The following is a 21,401-nucleotide window of genomic DNA, read 5'->3' on the forward strand; positions in this document are numbered from 1 at the left end:
TTACGACCACCTCACAGGTCACAATATTATTTTCATACACTTTCAAAGAATGCAGATTTAGATGACCTAGCCTACCAGACCTATTATTTGTATTTCAGCAATGACAATGAGCAATGGAGATCTCCTCCTTGTATGTTACCTATATAACACAGTACAATGTGACTGCAGATTTAGAAGACCAAGTCTGCCAGCCCTATTATTTCAATTTCAGCAAAAACAATTAGCGATGGAGCTCTCCTGAATGTCACTGGAGACTTTGAAGAACTCTGCTACCCCTCCTCTTTCTTCTCTACCTATGACGCTGCCCAACTTCACTAGAGACTGCCAAGAACTGTGCTACCCCTTCTGTGTCCCTCTGTGAAATGGCGCTGGATCGCCGTGGAGGCCGGTACTTATAGAATCCAAAGCTCCCGAGATCCGACAACATAACAATGATGTTTTGCCAACTTTGCCATTGTGATGGAAACACCAACTTTCTATTATTAGGGCTATTTAGACAGCAAGATATCTGAAATTTTGCATTTGCCATCAAAACACTAACTTTACCAACGTGATAGAAACACCAACTTTACTATCATGATAGAAACACCAACTTTACCATCATGATGGAAACACCAACTTTACTATCATGATGGAAACACCAACTTTACCATCGTGATGGATACACCAACTGTCTATTAACAGGGCTAGTAAGATAACAAGATATCTGGAATTTTATACCTGCCATCAAAACACTAGCGCTACTTTTCTGAACATTTAATACTATTCTGTATTTACTGCCAGAAAACGAGTTATGTTTATCCCATAAAAAAGTGAAACAAAATGCACATTAATAAGGGCACATAACCCAAATCCACAAAGACATACTCAAAGCAAAGCCGGTGACCTTTAGAATATTATTACTTCCTCTTGATAGGGTTTTGGGCTCCTCTCCACTCCCCGCAGAAAAGTGAGTGACTAATAACCTCATAATCTGGGTCACTGACATGCCCTGCTCAGTGAAACAAGCCCTCCTTTATGCTGGATCTGATAAACCTCAAAGAGCACATTGCATTTATTAAATGCTGGAGAGGTACCGCAGCTAAAGGTTACTGGTCTGAAAGGTAACATCTCCTGACAGATTCTCAGAACACCTGACGGAACAGCTGCAGGAGAATATAATATACTTAGCAGACACTGGGCACCTCCAGGCTGCCACCGAATGGAAACAATAAACACATTCTGTCCCGACTCACTTTGATTTTTATCTGCAGCTTTTAATGAAACCACATTAAGAAAACAACTTTTCATCCCTGTCAAGTCACAGAAGAAGACTGTATGAAAGTCAATATTCACCATATGAAGCCGGGAATTATATATTTTTCTTAGAGATTTTTTTTCTTGAGTAATAAAACAAGTAAACGTAACTGTGATATGACAATGGTCTGGAGATACTTTAACAATAAATGAGATATTTCTACCCAGACGTCTCTATTCAGTTCTTATTTAATTCTTTAGAGTATGTTTTCTACAATATGTATAACTTTGCTTAAAGTTTTGTAGTAGAGGGTGGTATTTCCTTCTTTGGTTGCCTGAAGAGCTGTCTCTGTTTAGGACATTAGTTTTAGCTGCTTATTGCCTGCTGCCATATTTATGGATGTCCCTATCCCTGTCTTGGGTTACGTAAGGTAGATAAAACTGTCTTTTCAACTGCAATATATTCAACTCCAGAAAGTTTTTCCTTTTTCTCACACAAAGCGGAGTGTCACCCACTTTAAGGGATTGTCAGGACAATCAGCAGTCAGACAAAACTGAAATAGCACAAACGATTTAGGTCAAAATAAATTACCAATGCTGGAGAAACCTCGGTAGCTACAGTTACCAATGCTGGATAAACCCCATTAGCTACAATTACCAATGCTGGAAAAATCCCAGTAGCTACAATTACCAATGCTGGACAAACCCCAGTAGCTACAATTGCCTAAAAATGTACTGCTTGTTGCTAAATTTTGTAGTGCTATACATCTCTGTCCCTGATAAACATATGAACCATTTTTTTGTTTCAGAGGTATGAACAGATGTCTCTTAGGGGGTATTCAAATGCCCGCAATGAGCCGCCCGCATCACTGTGATTTCCAGCTGTACTCATTTCTGGGTATTACTGCGCACCTCAATGGGATGCGAAGAAAAATCAATGATGTTACAACTCTGCAGAGTACCTTCATGATCTGGAGGTGCTCCACAGCACATCACAGGGAAACGGTTTCCTCTCATTAATGTGAAAAGGTCACGCTTTGTCCACCAATCTACCTGCTCACGTTACCTGTTATTTTTTCCTTTTGTACATTTATTTGACATAGACCTGTTAGAAGTTATTACAAGCTTTAATCCAGCCAATCAGAGAGTTATTTCAGATTCTAGGTGGTAGGAATATGCATTTTAATTACAAACTGATGCAGTAAAAATGAAGTGAGCAAATTGTCTATCTTCTCAAGCCAGAAGTCCAGCTCCTCATATGAAGCATACAGATGTGTCCTTCAACAAAACTTTCTGTGCAACATAATTTTAATAGAGTGGTGTGGAGAAAAAAGAAACATCTTGCATTAAGGTATCACAAATGTTCGTTGTCGGGCATGCAATACTAATTTCAAACAGCAGGTGGCACTTATATAACACTGCACTGCGCATGCGCGTTTTCGGTGTGACTATCATCATGAGCTCTGTACTGCTTATTATGTAATTTGTATGCACATCGGTACTTACTAAACATGGACTAAATAGATTCAAGAGAAGAGTAGATTTTTTTTATATTTAATCAAACAGTGATCAAGGGTTTGATAAGTTTATTCAATTAAAATTAAAGTACAAATTTTGTGTTACTTATTTTTATTAAGTAACTAAATAATTTAAAAAAAGGCAAAATTCTTAAATGTTTATCCAGCACCAGTGATAGGCAGCCTGGGCTGTTCTGCACTATAGCAGGGGGACAATGATACTTGGACTTGATAGCAGCCAATTAACCTACCAGTATGTTTTTGGAATGTGGGAGGAAACCGGAGCACCCGGAGGAAACCCACGCAAACACAGGGAGAACATACAAACTCCACACAGGTAAGGCCATGGTCGGGAATTGAACTCATGACCCCAGCGCTGTGAGGCAGAAGTGCTAACCACTAAGCCACCGTGCTGCCCAAGCTATAGACTCTTACCAGTCTGTGGACCATGCGGTAATTAGCAAAACTGGGACTCCTGAGGGGGTAACTTTGCAGCCCCAGAGGTCCCAGTGGATATGGATCCCTAAGACCGTCGTTCATTCTATAAAAATTAATTGAATAAAAGGCACACCAAACCCTTGCTAAATATAAAATCATCCTTTCTTTCATCTGTTTTAGAAAGACATCCTGGACTCCCTGTTATAGACCAAACCAGCCCGATCTGTCTAACATTGGTGCTGGTCCAGATATGGATTGTTATTAGAAGCACAAAGCTGTAATTACGGCATTATTTATAGATTGTGTAAATGAATTTCACCGAAATGGCTCTGTAGGGGTTTTGCTGAGTGTTTCTGCACTGTGTTTGTCATTGTACATAAACAACATATTAAACCTCTTCCTAAAATAAAAAAAACAAAATACTCTTTAATTTTCCATGAGCTCACCATGACACAGCATTAAAAATAGCTAACGGAGTCACGTTAATACGAGGGCTTCCCAGGACAGTCTCCGTTTATACCAGGAACTGTAACATGGAAATGTTATGTTTAAAGAATCCGGAATAAATACAGGCTGAAGGAAATAGGAAACCCTTATTTTACATTATGAGTAAATAATTCACTGCGGAAAGTAGACAAAGCATATTAAAAAAACAAGAGTGGTTCTAGCAATGGCTGAATATGTAATCCTAAAAATGATAAAGTAATCCAATGTATTATGTTCAGTTGATGCAACTTCTGCCGTCTTGGGGAGAGGTGAAACGCGTTGTGACAATGGCAGCAATACGATCCAACATCCTTGTGGCACAGCGTGGTTTCGATTACACAGACTCGATTATATCTAGAACAAAAAATAATAAATTATTCTACATTAGTCATAGAATAACAACAACATTTCTCATATAAAGGAAAATTTTTCCATTACATTTGCAAATGTGTGCAAGTGAGATTTCTGCATTTTTATGTACAAGTAGAAATAGCAGCTCCTTTGCTGGCTATAGCAGTGTGCTGGGGGATTATTCTCTGTATTTGTTCCTTTCAGGATAACCTCACCCTTTCCAGCACCTGCTATGAACCTATAAATTGATTGAGCAACTTCCACTTCTGTATTGTTTGTTTAAGAGGCATGTTGGTGTCAGCAGCTGATGGGGTGTGCTGGTGCTGTTTTGTCATTTGGAGGCTCTTGGAGTACCTCTTGGTAAGTCAGCTCTCAATTTAAAAACACACATATATGTATGGCCCAAATATAGGGACTCTTGTTGTGTAGAGTTAGGACCACCCTATCAGCAGAAGCGCGTTGACGGGGCGGGTGGCTTTTTATACATTTACAAATGTGTGCAACTGAGATTTCTGCATTGTTATATACAGGTAGCAGATCTTTTGCTGGTTATAGCTGTGTGCTGGGGGATCTTTCTGTGTGTTTGTTCCATAATGGAAAATATTGTCAACATTGTAGCGGTAAGATGTTTCTGACAATAGAATCTTAGAAATAAACAGAGCAGAGTAATAATGAATCTTGGATGCTGTACTTGGACCGTGCGAAGACCAGCCACAATCACCAGATAATCATCATCATCTATTTATTTATATAGCGCCACTAGTTCCGCAGCGCTGTACAGAGAACTCATTCACATCAGTTCCAGCCCCTTTGGAGCTTACAGTCTAAATTTCCTAACACACACACAGACAGAGAGAGACTAGGGTCAATTTAATAGCAGCCAATTGACCTACCAGTATGTTTTTGTATGTTAACCAGTTAGTATGTTTTTGGATTGTGGGAGGAAACCGGAGCACCCAGAGGAAACCCACGCAAACACGGGGAGAACATACAAACTCCACACAGATAAGGCCATGGTCGGGAATCAAACTCATGACCCCAGTGCTGAGAGGCAGACGTGCTAACCACTGAGACACCACACTGGCTTAGTGGTCAATTGACTTTTCCTGACAGAAGTTTGAAAAAAGTATTGGTAATATTATTGGTGAAATGAAAGAAATCAGCAGGTAAAAACAAGGTTACTTCAAATACAATCATTCCTATCACACGTGACCTTGCGTGATGTGATACACCATCTATATATGAAAGTTACAACTGTTATTAAAATGTACTGCTGACACTTTAGATTGTGCTTCTATTTTATGGGTGCTCCTGTGGCATCATTAATTAGAACTGCTCCTGTAGCTTTATGCAATCAGCAAGATAAAACCATATATTGAGAGAGCTATTATTCATTATTATTCTGTAAATGTTTCTTGGATGACCTATGGGGCTGCCGCACGCAGGCAGCAATGACGAGCTCAGATATATTCACATTTACAGCAGCTGATGACAATTTTGACACTGGAAGGTTGAAAATAAAGCGCTAGATTAATATATTATGTGACCCACTGACTCCGTACTCATAGCGCCGTCTCCTTTATTGCTGAAAGCGTCACCTTGGTCATATGTCTAATCTTACATACTGCTGCCATAGGAGAGTGTGGCACTGGTGTGTGGCCTTGTGCCATCCTGATGAAGTGTGATGACCATAGGGTATAATGTCGTTTGAGGACATCCTGATACTGGGTCCTTAATAAAACTGTACTTTGCAAAAGTTGAAATATAATATACCGCAGAGCAGCTCGAGTTGTGTCTAGATAGTTTTGCAGTGAAATAATGTAATTACAGCCACTTAGTAAAGAAGATAAACTGAATTCCCCTAACCGGCAATATGTTTGTAACATAACGACTTGGGCAGTTCGGCAATTTAAGAAGGAATGTGGAAGTGGACTGTTAAATCATGGAATTTTGGAAGTTATAACAGAGTGAGATCTGGGGGTAAATGTATCAAGCTGCGAGTTTCCGGGGGGTTTGAAAAGTGGAGATGTTCCCTATAGCAGCCAATCGGATTCTAGCTATCATTTTGTAGAATGTACTAAATAAATGATAACTAGGGGTCTGATTCATTAAGGATCTTAACTTGAGAAACTTCTTATTTCAGTCTCCTGGACAAAACCATGTTACAATGCAAGGGGTGCAAACTAGTTTTCTGTTTTGCACATAAGTTAAATACTGACTGTTTTTTCATGTAGCACACAAATATCAACTTTAAATTTCAGTGTTCAAATAAGCTATCAAGTATTTGTGTGATACATGAAAAAACAGGCAGTATTTAACTTATGTGCAAAACAGAAAACTAGTTTGCACCCCTTGCAGGTTTTGTCCAGGAGACTGAAATATGATACCTCTTCATTTAAGATGAATCAGGTCCTAGAATCTGATTGGTTGCTATAGGCAACATCTCCACTTTTCAAACCTGCCGGAAACTCGCAGCTTGATACATTTACCCCCTGGTGTGATTGATATATTAATATTGGTCTTTGACCCAATAAAACAAGGGTTATTGATCTATATTAGGCTACTCTGGCTTAAGTTCAAATTACGGAATAAAGTCATCTTGATTCAGTACACAGAAAAAATAAACATTGCTCACTGCACCCGTTTACATTAAATTGATTTTTAAAAGAACCCCAATACTGGTTTGAGTGTGACTGTAATGAAGATTAAGGGGGAGATTTATTATCCTGCAGATTGGAGGCTGAAAACTCAAACCGCATCCAACAGGTTATTGGTTGTAAACCGCCAAACCGAACTTGGTTGGGTCAAACCGCATGTTAAAAACAGAATGGAAATATTTGGTTTAACCCCTTTTATTTCTCAAAGCTCAGCTTACTCCACATGCGCCTCTTACCCGGAGCAGCAGGTAAGGACGAAGGACTAGATTTATTTAGTACCTTCTACAAAATGGCAGCTAGAATTTGATTGGTTGCTATAGGCAACATCCCCACTTTTTCAAACCCGCAGCTTAGTAAATCTAGCCCGAAGTCTCAGTTTAGTCTTTATTCCTCCGATCCAGGGGCGCATGGAGGATTTTTCCGCCCCCCAAAAAAAAATAATTCCTAGAGACCTGCCGCGCAGCTCCGTTTCGGCTGCACTGCAGTATACAGCAGCCGCGGCGCTGTCAAAGAAGCGTCCGCAGCGGTGCTGTATACAATACAGCACCGCCACGGACGCTTCTTGGACAGCGCCGCTGCTGCTGTATACTACAGTGCCGATATGTAGGGCACTTTTTAGCGGAGGGGGGGGGGGTTTCTGGAGACCCAGAAACCCCCCCCCCCCTGCACGGGTGTGATTCCGATGACAAGCGGAAGCCTGGAAGACAGCGGCAAGAACAAGATCCTCTGAACTGACACATAGCTGATCACATAGATGGGCACCGAGAGCTCATTCATCTATATCTTAGTGGTAACAAAGAGTTATAAACATCAACATACAGTACATGGTAACTTAACATCCTTTATATTACCAGCAATTAATACCTCCAAATCAATTCTAAAACTACCTCCAAAACCTTCTAATATGCAGGCAGTGTATCAGTAACTATGGTCCACAATTACAATGTTGCCTAAATCTTATTTAAAATAAAGTGTATGGTAAAAATTGTGTTGTCAGATTTCCCTCTAAATAAACATTCATAAGAAGTTATTTATATAGCGCCACTAATTCTGCAGCGCTGTACAGGGAACTCATTCAGTCCCTGCCCCATTGGAGCTTACAGTCTAAATTCCCTAATAGACACACACAGACAGAGTAGGGTCAATTCTGATAGCAGCAAATTAACCTACTAGTATGTTTTTGGAGTGTGGGAGGAAACTGGAGCACCCGGAGGAAAGCCACACAAATAGAGAGAACATACAAACTCCACACTGATAAGGACACAGTCGGGAATTGAACTCATGATCCTGTGAGGCAGAAGTGCTAACCACTAGGCAACTGTGTTGCCCTACAACATTTTGTCACATTTAGATCATAACTAAAAATGAGTAGCCGGTTCATAATTCAGTTTTGCCAAGTCATAGATATTGGGCCTGAGTCATTAAGGAACATATCTGCCGATTTTGTGCAGATTTTAAATGCATGTTTAAAATGCAGTTTAAAACAAACGCACAGTGCGTTCCGTATGCTGCCTTAATGACTAAGGCCCATTGTTTTTGGCAGAATGTTTGTCTAAGACATAAAGCCACACCTGGGCCACGCTGTTTTGGAACATTTGAAAGCCAGAATGTTTAAAACAATGTGATTTGGAATGCCCAAAGCATGACACCAATTCATGGGGTTTTTTTTCTACTCCCTTTTATTCTTTTACTAGCCCTCCATTTTATTGCATTTTTATATCAATGATAATTGACTAATAAGCTGAAAGATAAGAGGAAATAAATATTAGACTCACTCTCCATGTCTAATCATGTTATAAGCAGTCACATATTAATTATTATTATTATTATTTATTTGTTAGGCGCCACAAGAGTTCCGCAGCGCCGTACACAGCACAAACAGTAGACTATACAGGGTGAAACATTACTGAACAATAAACAAAAAGTACCAGAACTTCAGAAACTCCAGGCAGGCTAATGCAGTAAAGACGGAGCAGAAGAACAGGTGAGGAGACAGGAGGGAAGAGGGCCTGCTCGTACGAGCTTACATCCTAAGGGAGGGTAAACAGAACTCAGGAACAAAAGGAGACAGTTGAAGTATGTGGGAGAGAACAGGGGGGCCGGGAGGAGAGAGGGGGGAACAAGCGGAGGAGATGAGGGGATTAAGTGCCCGTTTGAAGGAGCACAGATTAGGAGAGAGACGGATGGAGCAAGGGAGGTCGTTCCAGTGAAGGGAGGCAGCACGGGAGGCATCTTGGATTCTGGAGTGGGAAGAGGTGATCAGAGTGGAGGAGAGGTGACGGTCATTGGCAGAGCGCAGAGAGCGGGCAGGAGTGTGAATGGAGAGGAGATTAGAGATATAGTGGGCAGTAGACTGAGAGAGAGCCTTGTACGTGATGGTCAGGAGTTTGAAAAGGATTCTGTAGGCTATAGCATAACATAGGCTATAATCAATGTGATTATAGCCTATGCTCGATCTACAGAGCACAGGAGAGCACAAGGGGAGGGGTTTACAGTTCCCAGAATCATCCTGTAGACACAACCTATGAAGACAAACAATTGCACTAACATTTCTAACCCAAGCTCTCGAACTGGCTGCTTTTTGCGGCACAGTGTGATTACCAGGCTATTTCTGAGCAAGACAAAGAAGTAACTTTAATATGTACATAATGTTTACTATATGTACTGTATGCATGATTTGTAGAGTATGTATATATACTGTACAGAATAGGAATATTTTAGTAAAAGACAAAGCTAAGGGGTCTGATGTTGTTAGCGTGATTGAAATCACAGATGCAAAGAGCTTTTCACTCCGATGATTAGAAATCGGTTGACATCAAACAGATGATGCAGCGACGAGAGCTTTCTTCTGCAGAGGATTGCAGGCCGTCCTCCCTTGTACTGCAAGGACTCTTCAGCTGCAAGCAATGTGGCATACATTCTGCTCTACCCAATAAACAATAGGCAGTCACTTGAATTTGCATAATAGACCCTTTGTATGTCTAAAGTCTATTTCAGTAACAAAAGAAAATGCTTTAAACCATAGCGTGCTAAGCGTGTGCTAGATTACATACAAGCACAGGATTCCACGTGGCTGTATCACATTATATCGCTTCATCCGCGGATTAAACATTAGTGCATAGCACTCTGTAAGAAGCAAGAAGAATATTGGCACTTTTCTTTAAATGATCCTACATCCCGTGCAATGTTCAATCAATGTGCTTATATTTTGTAGGGAGGCAACTGCTATCCAACAAGGTTTATTCTCCAAATCAACAAACTAAAAAAACAAAAACAACTTTTTAAGGTGATAAAAGACACTTTATATTCAATTTTTTGTAACCCTTTTTTCCATGAAACTGTTTTAAGAGTAATTATAAAAAAAAAAAGTGGAATGGAGAAGTAAATAAAGCTTACTCCAGCTTACCCGATGTGCACATTTTGAAACTTGCATTAGATCCATCAGTTGATTTATATGTGTATTTTTATTTTGTTGCACAATTGGCAGGCTTCTATTCCAAAACGTTACCCAACTTCTATAGAAATAAATAAAGCGCATGGCATTTCACAGGATTTTCACATGCAAGAAACTGAAAATATTATTGCTCAAATCTTGTTTGTATACAATTTTGTATACATTTTTATTGTCTGTTTTGCCCTCCTGTTTCTGCAAGTCGCCAGCAATCGGCGACTTTGCAGAGAAAATTTAAAGTGGCGATGGCTTTTCAAGGCAAACTTGCAAACTTGCCTTTAAAAGCCATTACCGCTTTAAATATCACCTGCAAAGTCACCGATTTCTGCCAACTGATGCTTCATACATTTAGCCCCTGGAAAATCCTCCCCAATATCTACAGTACATACCATCATTGTAATAGTGCACCAATAACACATACATATTCACAGTGAGAAGCAGAATGAACAATCTAACGATTCTCTACAATAATCCAGTGCATATATTGGGGAGCCTACCTAGAAACTGTTCTACAGGTAACTGTGCAGGTTGTGTTGCCATAGCAACCAATCATTGTCATTTTTCTAATACAGTTTACAAGATTAACGCAAATGTCCTGCACTCAGACTGGTTGGCAAGGATGGGGGTGGTATTAAAACTATCCTCAGATAACGTTTGTGATAGAATGTGTCTATGTTTTATATTTTGTTATTTACAAGGGACTGCACCCCAACCTTTTCCTTCCAATGTACAGTATTACATATTATATTCTATGTTATGTGTATTTGTCATTGTTACACAGAAGGGCGTTTTAATGTAGAGTAAATGACATAGTAACATAATGGTAGCAACAAAGTGACAACTTCAATCCTCCAAAGCTGCAATGAGGTTGTTCATTTGCATTTTTACTCTCTTTAGGGAGATCAGTTGGAGGCACTATATGAATCTCAGGGCATTTAACCTGCATTAAATGTACTTATTGGAACAAGAAGTGTTCAGAAAACTGCATCACTGGATACAATGTTTTCCATTTTCACACCTGTTTTTATAGAAGCATTAGTGCAAAGCATAACACAATATCAGTAGGTGTGATGCCTAAAACTACTTGTGTGAATTCCTAGATAACAAGATTATTAAAGGTGTTTCCACCTTCAGGTGACTTTCATTTATTGACCTCTGCTCTCCTGTTAATTATACTAAATAAATTGCTTATAGTCTCTGGTTTCCTTCTTTGATTTCATCCATGTGTTTATATCATCTGCCAGAGTTATTTAATTATGATGCCCTTGGATATGATGCAGCTCTTCTAGGATTTCTGCACTGAAAACAAATGTATTCAGGGAACAACTTTCTTTTGTATACAAGGGGAGGAAAACAAATAAACATGATAATTGTATATAATAAATATATAATAAAATGTATGTAATAATACAATAATAATAAAAGGATTTTAGCACATGGTCACATCTTCAATGTATATCTTTCTGCTCTCTTAAATCTTTTTATTATAATTAAGTTTTTGCTTCTTTATTGACAATCCAGCTTCAGTCTGTTTGTCTAACATGGGGATTTCTGCAATATTAGGGATATCTTACAACTTTTGGAGTCAGGAAACAGCACAGTACCTGTAATCACTAACTGCCCAAAGCCGGGAACCAGCACAGTGCCTGTAATCACCAACTGCCCAAAGCCGGGAACCAGCACAGTGCCTGTAATCACCAACTGCCCAAAGCCAGGAACCAGCACAGTGCCTGTAATCACCAACTGCCCAAAGCCAGGAACCAGCACAGTGCCTGTAATCACCAACTGCCCAAAGCCAGGAACCAGCACAGTGCCTGTAATCACCAACTGCCCAAAGCCAGGAACCAGCACATTGCCTGTAATCACCATCTGCCCAAAGCCAGGAACCAGCACAGTGCCTGTAATTACCAACTGCCCAAAGCAAGGAACCAGCACAGTGCCTGTAATCCCCAACTGCCCAAAGCCAGGAACCAGCACAGTGCCTGTAATCATCAACTGCCCAAAGCCAGGAACCAGCACAGCGCCTGTAATCACCAACTGCCCAAAGCCAGGAACCAGCACAGTGCCTGTAATCACCAACTGCCCAAAGCCAGGAACCAGCACAGTGCCTGTAATCACCAACTGCCCAAAGCCAGGAACCAGCACAGTGCCTGTAATCACCATCTGCCCAAAGCCAGGAACCAGCACAGTGCCTGTAATTACCAACTGCCCAAAGCCAGGAACCAGCACAGTGCCTGTAATCACCAACTGCCCAAAGCCAGGAACCAGCACAGCGCCTGTAATCACCAACTGCCCAAAGTCAGGAACCAGCACAGCGCCTGTAATCACCAACTGCCCAAAGCCAGGAACCAGCACAGTGCCTGTAAGCACCATCTGCCCAAAGCCAGGAACTAGCACAGTGCCTGTAAGCACCATCTGCCCAAAGTCAGGAACCAGCACAGTGCCTGTAATCACCAACTGCCCAAAGCCAGGAACCAGCACAGTGTCTGTAATTACCAGCTGCCCAAAGCCAGGAACCAGCACAGTGTCTGTAATCACCAACTGCCCAAAGCCAGGAACTAGCACAGTGCCTGTAAGCACCATCTGCCCAAAGCCAAAAACCATTACAGTACCTGTAATCACCAACTGCCCAAAGTCATGAACAAGCACAGTGCCTGCAATCACCATCTCCCAGAGCCAGTAACTGGTACAGTGCCTGTAAGCACCAACTTCCCAAAGCAGAAACTACCAACGTGCTTGTAATCACCAACTACCTGGAGCCATGAATTAGGGCAGTAGGACATGATCAACCAATAGCCTGATTAGGCTGCAGCCGAGAGAGCACGGTTCCGCTGGAATTTCTTAATCAAGGTAGGTACAACTGCCTGGAATCATTGGGGCTGCCCCTTGTCTAAAGGCTAGCACAGTGCCTGTAATCACAGACTGCCTAGAGCTAGGAACTAGCACAGTGCCTGTAATCACCAACTGCCTAGAGCTAGGAACTAGCACAGTGCCTGTAATCACCAACTGCCTAGAGCTAGGAACTAGCACAGTGCCTGTAATCACCAACTGCCTAGAGCTAGGAACTAGCACAGTGCCTGTAATCACCAACTGCCTAGAGCTAGGAACTAGCACAGTGCCTGTAATCACAGACTGCCTAGAGCTAGGAACTAGCACAGTGCCTGTAATCACCGACTGCCTAGAGCTAGGAAACAGCACAGTGCTTGTAATCACTGACTGCCTTGAGCTAGGAACTAGCACAGTGCCTGTAATCACCAACTGCCCAGAGCCAGGAACTAGCACAGTGCCTGTAATCACTGACTGCCTTGAGCTAGGAACTAGCACAGTGCTTGTAATCACTGAGTGCCTTGAGCTAGGAACTAGCACAGTGCCTGTAATCACAGACTGCCTAGAGCTAGGAACTAGCACAGTGCCTGTAATCACCAACTGCCTAGAGCTAGGAACTAGCACAGTGCCTGTAATCACCAACTGCCTAGAGCTAGGAACTAGCACAGTGCCTGTAATCACCAACTGCCTAGAGCTAGGAACTAGCACAGTGCCTGTAATCACCAACTGCCTAGAGCTAGGAACTAGCACAGTGCCTGTAATCACAGACTGCCTAGAGCTAGGAACTAGCACAGTGCCTGTAATCACCGACTGCCTAGAGCTAGGAAACAGCACAGTGCTTGTAATCACTGACTGCCTTGAGCTAGGAACTAGCACAGTGCCTGTAATCACCAACTGCCCAGAGCCAGGAACTAGCACAGTGCCTGTAATCACTGACTGCCTTGAGCTAGGAACTAGCACAGTGCTTGTAATCACTGAGTGCCTTGAGCTAGGAACTAGCACAGTGCCTGTAATCACAGACTGCCTAGAGCTAGGAACTAGCACAGTGCCTGTAATCACTGACTGCCTTGAGCTAGGAACTAGCACAGTGCTTGTAATCACTGAGTGCCTTGAGCTAGGAACTAGCACAGTGCCTGTAATCACCAACGGCCCAGAGCCAGGGACTACACCACTGTACCTATAATTACCAAACTCCCAGAGCCAGGAACTAGCATAGTGGCTGTAATCACAGAGTGCCTAGAGCTAGGAACTAGCACAGTGCTTGTAATCACCGACTGCCTAGAGCTAGGAACTAGCACAGTGCTTGTAATCACCAACTGCCCAGAGCCAGGAACTAGCACAGTGCTTGTAATCACCAACTGCCTAGAGCCATAAAGCAGTCCTGAGCCCACTCACAACTACAATTGATATTCCACTAACTTGAGTATAATGGCCATATTGTAAGTTAATAACCCACCACCACCAAATCTGTCTGCTGACTGTTTATATCTAGGTTTCCAAATCTCACTAAGAGTTCTAGAACACAGCAATAATACATTACACGCTGTCTGCAGTTAATGTTTATATGAAGAGTGGGTGAATGAAACAAAACTCTGTTCTTTCACAAATCTATGTGTCCAGTCCATGGAAATGGGTCATATCAGAAACATTTTGCTTTGCCAGCCTTAAGTGTTCCATTGATTTTGTAGCTACAAAGCTGGAGAGCATCCAGGACACAGCAGTGATAGTTGATAATGAATGCTTTTAGAGAGATTAATAGCACAATTTGTTTAGTGACTGGTGAGATAAAAATATGCACCGTTAATTTCGGCTCTATGTAGAGTAAGCTACAAACTGGCTCCGATATTGGAGCGTAATCTAAAAGACAGTTTAGCAAAACAGTGTTTACTATCTACACGCATAAAATATTAACATAAGTGCAATAAAATAGATGCAGATAATATCATTTATATCCAACACCTCCAGGAATTACTTTGTTCTGTCAACAAAGACGACTCTCCTGTGATGGTGGCAGTACAGACAGCACATTCCCCCAATGTGTGATATACAGAGTGCTATATGTAGTGCAATGCAGATGTGAGCAGGAGACCTTCATCCTTGGACACACAAGCATTAAAATGAAGCGCAAAAGTGCATATAATAATGTTAAATAATGCCAAAAAATAATGTAATCAAATGGACCCATACAGACTTTCTGACAAGCGTTACCTTATTTGGGTAAGTTGGCTTCATCTTTCATGAGCTTTAACTCTCAGGACATTATAATGGACTTCTAAACCAGGTTACACACTACAGAAAATTACTACAGATGTGATTTATGCAATTTAACCAACGGCTGAAAGTCCTGATGAGCATGCAGATTCATGTGTACACACTATACAAGATTGACCTTCAGATCTGTGCTCTTTACCTGTAATAACCAGCTGCTAAAAAGATTGTGACTTTGTATAATCTATAGAAATCTATGGACACTGCTGGTTGTGAGTGCGTATACACTTTCCACATTTGCCCGACATCATTCTATTGTTAATCGTGATTTTTAGGAACTTTCTAAAACCCAATCAAACGATACAATGTGCTTTGGTACGATAAAACATGATCGTGGGAGCGGACACACTAATGCGATACCTTACTAAGCGGCCAATTATTGTGTGATCTGCATGATAATTGGAGGAAAAACTTGCAGTGTGTGCCCAGCTTAAGGGAGCACTTAATAAATACATAGCACACTATGCGGCAGGGAGGCTTGAAGGACATACTTTGAACACTTAAAAGCGAGAACAAAGTACCACAAAATACAAGATATTGTCTAGGCTTTTAACAGGCATTGTTTATTAATACCCCTATGTAGGAGACCTTAAGATAAAATTAAACCCTAGTAAATATTTCTCTGAAACTGCAAAACTAATTTGTATTTTAATAGTACGTTTTACTTTGGAGGAAGTTATAGCACCTTAGTACAAGTTTTGATTTGATGCGCTACCATAAGGAATATACTGTGATTTGTTGCTGAATTGGAATGTGATACTTAATAATCCATGTGTTTCTTTCATCTATGATTCCCGTTATAGTATCTATAACTTTATAAGTGTTGATGGACTCTTTGTATGCTGCCGATATATGCTTATAGCCGAGTAGGTTTCAACCAATCATATCTTAATATGGAGACTGGAATTTTTTCATATTAGCTTATGGTCCAATAAAGCCTGTCGGTGACTACAGGGATTCCCATGTCAGTAGTTGGTCAGCCCTGGACCGTATAGACACATGTCTGTTGCATTTCCCCATAGCAAAGGTCACATTAGTGGACCCCCAAAACCAAGTGGCAAAATTAGAGTGCTTAAGAGAATAGTTTTAGAGCTTGTGCTAGGTTACAGTTAGGATTGTATTGGTGGGTGGATTTAGATTCAGGTCTTTGGTAACTGTTGGACTATGAAAGGGATAGGACTTAAAGCAGCGCTGTCTGACTTTTTGGCAATAGCAGCGCATTTTTGGGGACCTCAGCTGGAGGATGGGGGCACAGTATGGTGAAAAAGTAAATTATATTGCCACAGTATAGTTACAATGGTTAGAAAAAGTGTGCCAGGTAGACTGAAAAAAACAAATGCTTGGTGACTGCGCCCATCCTCCTTGGGCTCTCTGCCCATTAACTGTACTCCTCCATTGTCCTGAGACAGAACGGTGGCAAAGTGGTTAGCATTTCTGCCTTACAGCACTGGGGTCGTGAGTTCAATTCCCGATCCTGGCCTTATCTGTGTGGAGCTTGTATGTTCTCCCCGTGTTTGCGTGGGTTTCCTCTGGGTGCTCCGGTTTCCTGCCACACTCCAAAAACATACTAACTGGCTGCTAACAAATTGACCCTAGTCTGTGTGTGTGTGTGTGTGTGTGTGTGTGTGTTAGGGAATTTAGACTGTAAGCCCCAATGGGGCAGGGACTGATGTGAGTTCTTTGTACAGCGCTGCATAATTAGTGCCGCTATATAAATAAATGGTGATGATGATTGTCTTTGTACTCTAAACCTGTTAGTTGCGCTCACACTAATGGTCTCAGGTTTAAGCCTGTGCTGAATATACCCCTTGTACCCCACTAGCTTTGTTGAGAGTTGTAGTGTTATCTGCTTACTGTACTGTATGCGGACCTCATGTGGCGCTCTATAAATAAAGATCATTAATAATAATAATCAACTAACAATGGATCTAGTCACTCACTCCTTCCCTTCTCTCCTCTTCTATTACATTTCTCTCTCCTTTCCTCCTCTATGTATTCTCTCTCTTTCTTCCTCTTTCTATAAAACCTTAGGTCATCTGTTATTACTAATATTGTTAGACTGGTTGATTTAGTATCCTCTTATGTTTTATGCTGGTGGCTGATATTGTTTCCTCCTGTATACTTATGTTATCAGTATGCACTTTGTCATTTGTCCTATGCTGTTCTCATGACCTTGCAAAAATAAAACGTTTTTTAAAAAAATAAATAATAATAATAATAATAATAATAATAATGTGAAAAGAAATATACTTATTGTGCTAAACTATGTAATGTATGTTCAGTATAACAGCTTAATACCCCCACGTGCTGCCCCCATATACTGATCTATGTAATCCCTCTGACCACCATAGTAACAAATTAACTACATTCCCCAGCTCTCTGTAGAACTATTCTGCATAGGATTTTGTCTAATACGACCACATCTATTTTTCATGGAACATTTTTATATTAATCAGATATCCCTCATTAATAACAAAACAGCACTGTATTACAGTCTTGCTGATCTTACGCAAATAAACAGTAGCCGATCCATCTTCTGTATATTTACTGTATATTTTATTTATAACATATTATTCAGACGGATGACTGGAAGACTGCAAAACAGTTGAACTCTTAACATTTCTTTTCGTTACAATTTCAAAAGAAATAAAAAAATGAGATAAGGCTTCTTCCTTCACAAGGATTGGGAGCAGGCAAAGCACAGTACAGGCCGGCCAATCCCGCGCAGACCACGTGACATCCGCTTACACCGGGATTAACCGCTTCCCGCTCTATTGGCTCCTCTTGCAGCAAAAGAGTTAACCAATCATTTTGGGCAACATATAAAAAAAATCAGGAGTCAAATATAAAACATGAATTTACATTGGATACTTGAGAGTGTCTTTAGCAAGAGCCTCGATAGGGTTTCTCTTCCGTTTTCTCAGAAAACATGCATGACATATTAACAAACAACTTGATTTTACGAAAATATCACTATTCACTCTAAGCTTCAGACAGAGTTCTTTCTGGCATGTTTGTAGCAAGGCCACCTAGTCCCCAGACCTGGGTGGAGGGGTAGATTGGCTGATAGTTCTTTGACATACTGTATAAGTTGAGAGAACCAAGCATAGAAAGCCTTTATGGGACTGAATCATTCAGAGTTTGTATATATGGAAATATAATCCCAGGCCTAGCAGCGTAGCTGAAGAGTGTAAGAAGGCTGGCCTTAGTCTGTAGGCTGAAGACGGGTAGGATCCAAAGTAGGCCACCTGAGCTGCTTGTGTGGCGGTAGCACGACAACCAACGCACAATATGAGGAACAGGGAGACAGGTGGAGAATTGGTTCCAGAGGAAATGATAAAAGGTGGAAGATGTTAAAGCACGGAGAGGGGGGTTAAAAGAGAGAGAAAAAAAGAATAATATTAGTAAGAGAGACTTTGTTACAACCCAAAATGCATTATGAAACGTCATCCTTCAATAACAAGTCAATAGGGCCATGGCTTTTACTTGGAAAAGTGCAATGCACAACTACCCCTCATTAGTAGCATAGGAAGATTCATAAGATTGTTCTGCATTATTCCCTCTGTGGATGCCGCTGACAGGAAAGCAGCACTGAGCATGCTGAAACACACTGCAGCATAGCATCAGGTGGACGAAACCAATGCCATGGAAACAAGCAGTGAAGAGGTAGAAGTGCAAGAAGATGTGTGAACTCTCACTAGTGTAGGCAGCACACTAGAAGATTTGAGACGTTTTACAGTAAGAGGCAGGTAAATTACTCTGTATTTAACATATATTCAAAAAATAATACCAATATTGTTACCTCTAGTTTATAACTTAAACGTGATGGTAACCCTGGAGGTAACGGTGGTATTTTTATAGTATATGAAGGAAATGTACTACCATTATTAAAAACATCTCCCCTTTCTGCTCCTTTATTTATACAATACCTCCCAATGAGTTTTTCTGAGACTGTTTGGTTAGAACATGTGACATTATATTTGCAAGAAACTTGATACAATTCTTTTCTATCGGCTACAAACCAAACAGGAACAGTCTTATTTGTAGCATTGTCCGCATATAAAAAGTCAGCCAGCATTACCTACCGACACAGGCTGTGCCATCTTCATTTGGCTCAAAACCACGGCTACATTTCCTGTTTGGCCGACATTTGTAGCCCCCGTAAGTGTTGATACAGATGGGCTTCTCCCTGGGACAGACAAACGGGAACTGTATGCACTCATCCGAGTCTAGAATGAGACAAACATGTTCATATCACTATACTGACTGCACTTTTGCCTTTGCTGAAGAGCCAGAGACATATTTAGCAATGACTTAGAGCATAAATGTTACTTTACATTGAACGGTTATTAAAAAGGTTCTTAAGATCATACACACAAAATACACCTGTCACTTGCAGTTAGTTGAGGAAGCAGCGCTGTTTATAACTGAGATCACAGGTTCCTAGTAAATTGATCAGTTACATTTTAATGAATAGTGTTTCCTGCAAAATGGCAGCCTCCGCGGTCTACAAACAGAAGCACTTCCAGCTATGCACTGATTTAAAAAAAACAACAAACCTTTACTGTCCTAAAAATAAATAAGGGACATGCATTTTTTGTTAATTGCAAAAACGAGTTTGTTGGTTGTAAGCCATGTATTTAAAAAAAGCCTTGTGACCTGGAATGTACTCAATGTACGTTTTATGCAGATTTGTCATTTTTTCCCAAAGGAGCAATTAAGAAACGTAGATGTATTTTTGTGGATTTTATCCGAAACCTTTGCTCATTGGGCACCCAGGCAGGAAATGTGTTTACATAATGACGTGTCCTTTTATAATCCAGGTGTGAACATTTGAAGCACAGAAAGCTGTATTTACCTCCACAATGTCCATTTTCATTCAGAGAGAAGCCCTGGCCGCACTGTTCGGAAAAGATAAATGGTGTAAAAGATAATTACAATCAGTTTTTGTCATGTGGGAAAAAAAAAATATGAAAAGGCAATTTCTTTATGGGTTTTATTCAGTCAAGTGATTAGCTGTGACATTTAGATGACCTCTGCGTACAATACATGGGACAAGAGGCGCGCACATTCATCCAAGTAACTTTTCACTTAAACTCAAATCTACTTGTCATAAAATGAACATTGGTTAGTATTACTTGTGTCTAGGACACCTAAGCTACATTAAACGGATCTTATTTTACTATTTCTGCAAAACATGCAATCTTGCCCGAACTGAACATTAAAGGTACCGGCAAATTCGGACTTTTGGTAAACACGATGTAAGTAAAAAGTGACATTAGTTTACTTTAAGGCCCCCAAACTGTTCCTCAGATGCTGCCAAATTGTATGCCATGTAATTTCCTCTAGGCCACGAAAAATGGTCTCAAAAGTGGTGAAACAGTAAAGTAAAATATTTTAAATGTATTTACACCTTTTAATTTAAAAATAAGAGTGAATAGAAAATATCCGTTTATAGCAATAAAATCCTTATCACCACTTTTCAGAAAGTGTGTGATAAATGTAATATTTGCTAATTGATCAACATTATAAGGATATCATCATCATCAACATTTATTTATATAGCGCCAGCAAATTCCGTAGCGCTTTACAATTGGGAACAAACATTGATAAGACAATACTGGGTAATACATACAGACAGAGAAGTAAGAGAACCCTACTTGCAAGCTTACAATCTATAGGATACTAAGGATACTAATGATGTCACAGCTTTGATAACATGGGTGACTTCAAAACATGAATAATACAAAGAAAATATTACACAAGACCGATGTACAGAACATTTCTTAATAGGTTGTATGTTTTGTGGGTTGCAGAAAGCTAAAACAGTCCCCAGCTCCCAACATTATGGGCCTGATCATGGAGCGTATCTGACAATTTTGGGAGTATTGTACACAAAATGAATCTGCACATGCCCAGCACCACACCATAGGCAACTAAACAAAGCAACATTCAATTCATCTTCGTACGCAAAGTACACTTACTACAGCCTACGATTTCTGGGCGGGAATGAGGCTTGTAGAGGAAGCAAGGTGTGGATGTCCTTGAATGTGGAAGGAAGGGGAGCACACCCTATTATATGTCTATACTATATCATTATAATGCTGTAGCTCCCATTGGGGATTACATGAACTAAGTACCACAAGGAGAGTGGGTGGAAGACTGCGGCAG

At 40.6% G+C, this 21,401-nt stretch overlaps 1 protein-coding gene across 5 annotated transcripts in view; it reads right to left on the reverse strand.

Moving 5' to 3' along the window:
• Nucleotides 1-2,526: 2,526 nt before the first annotated feature.
• CRTAC1 (cartilage acidic protein 1) overlaps nt 2,527-21,401 on the reverse strand; it is a 534,303-nt gene continuing 515,428 nt past the window's right edge. For 2 of the 5 annotated variants that reach the window (XM_075215947.1, XM_075215945.1), the window contains 3 exons: nt 20,089-20,131; nt 19,316-19,459; nt 17,757-18,486 (listed from right to left, as the gene is read on the reverse strand). In XM_075215947.1, coding sequence (XP_075072048.1) covers nt 18,365-18,486; nt 19,316-19,459; nt 20,089-20,131 — 309 coding nt within the window. In that variant the 3' untranslated portion in view covers nt 17,757-18,364. Of the gene's footprint in view, nt 4,032-17,755; nt 18,487-19,315; nt 19,460-20,088; nt 20,132-21,401 lie in introns of those variants that run through there. The other 3 variants (XM_075215949.1, XM_075215948.1, XM_075215946.1) reach the window with 3 other exon arrangements.

This window comes from Mixophyes fleayi, chromosome 6 (genome assembly GCF_038048845.1).
Source record: "Mixophyes fleayi isolate aMixFle1 chromosome 6, aMixFle1.hap1, whole genome shotgun sequence".
Classification (NCBI taxonomy): domain Eukaryota; kingdom Metazoa; phylum Chordata; class Amphibia; order Anura; family Limnodynastidae; genus Mixophyes; species Mixophyes fleayi.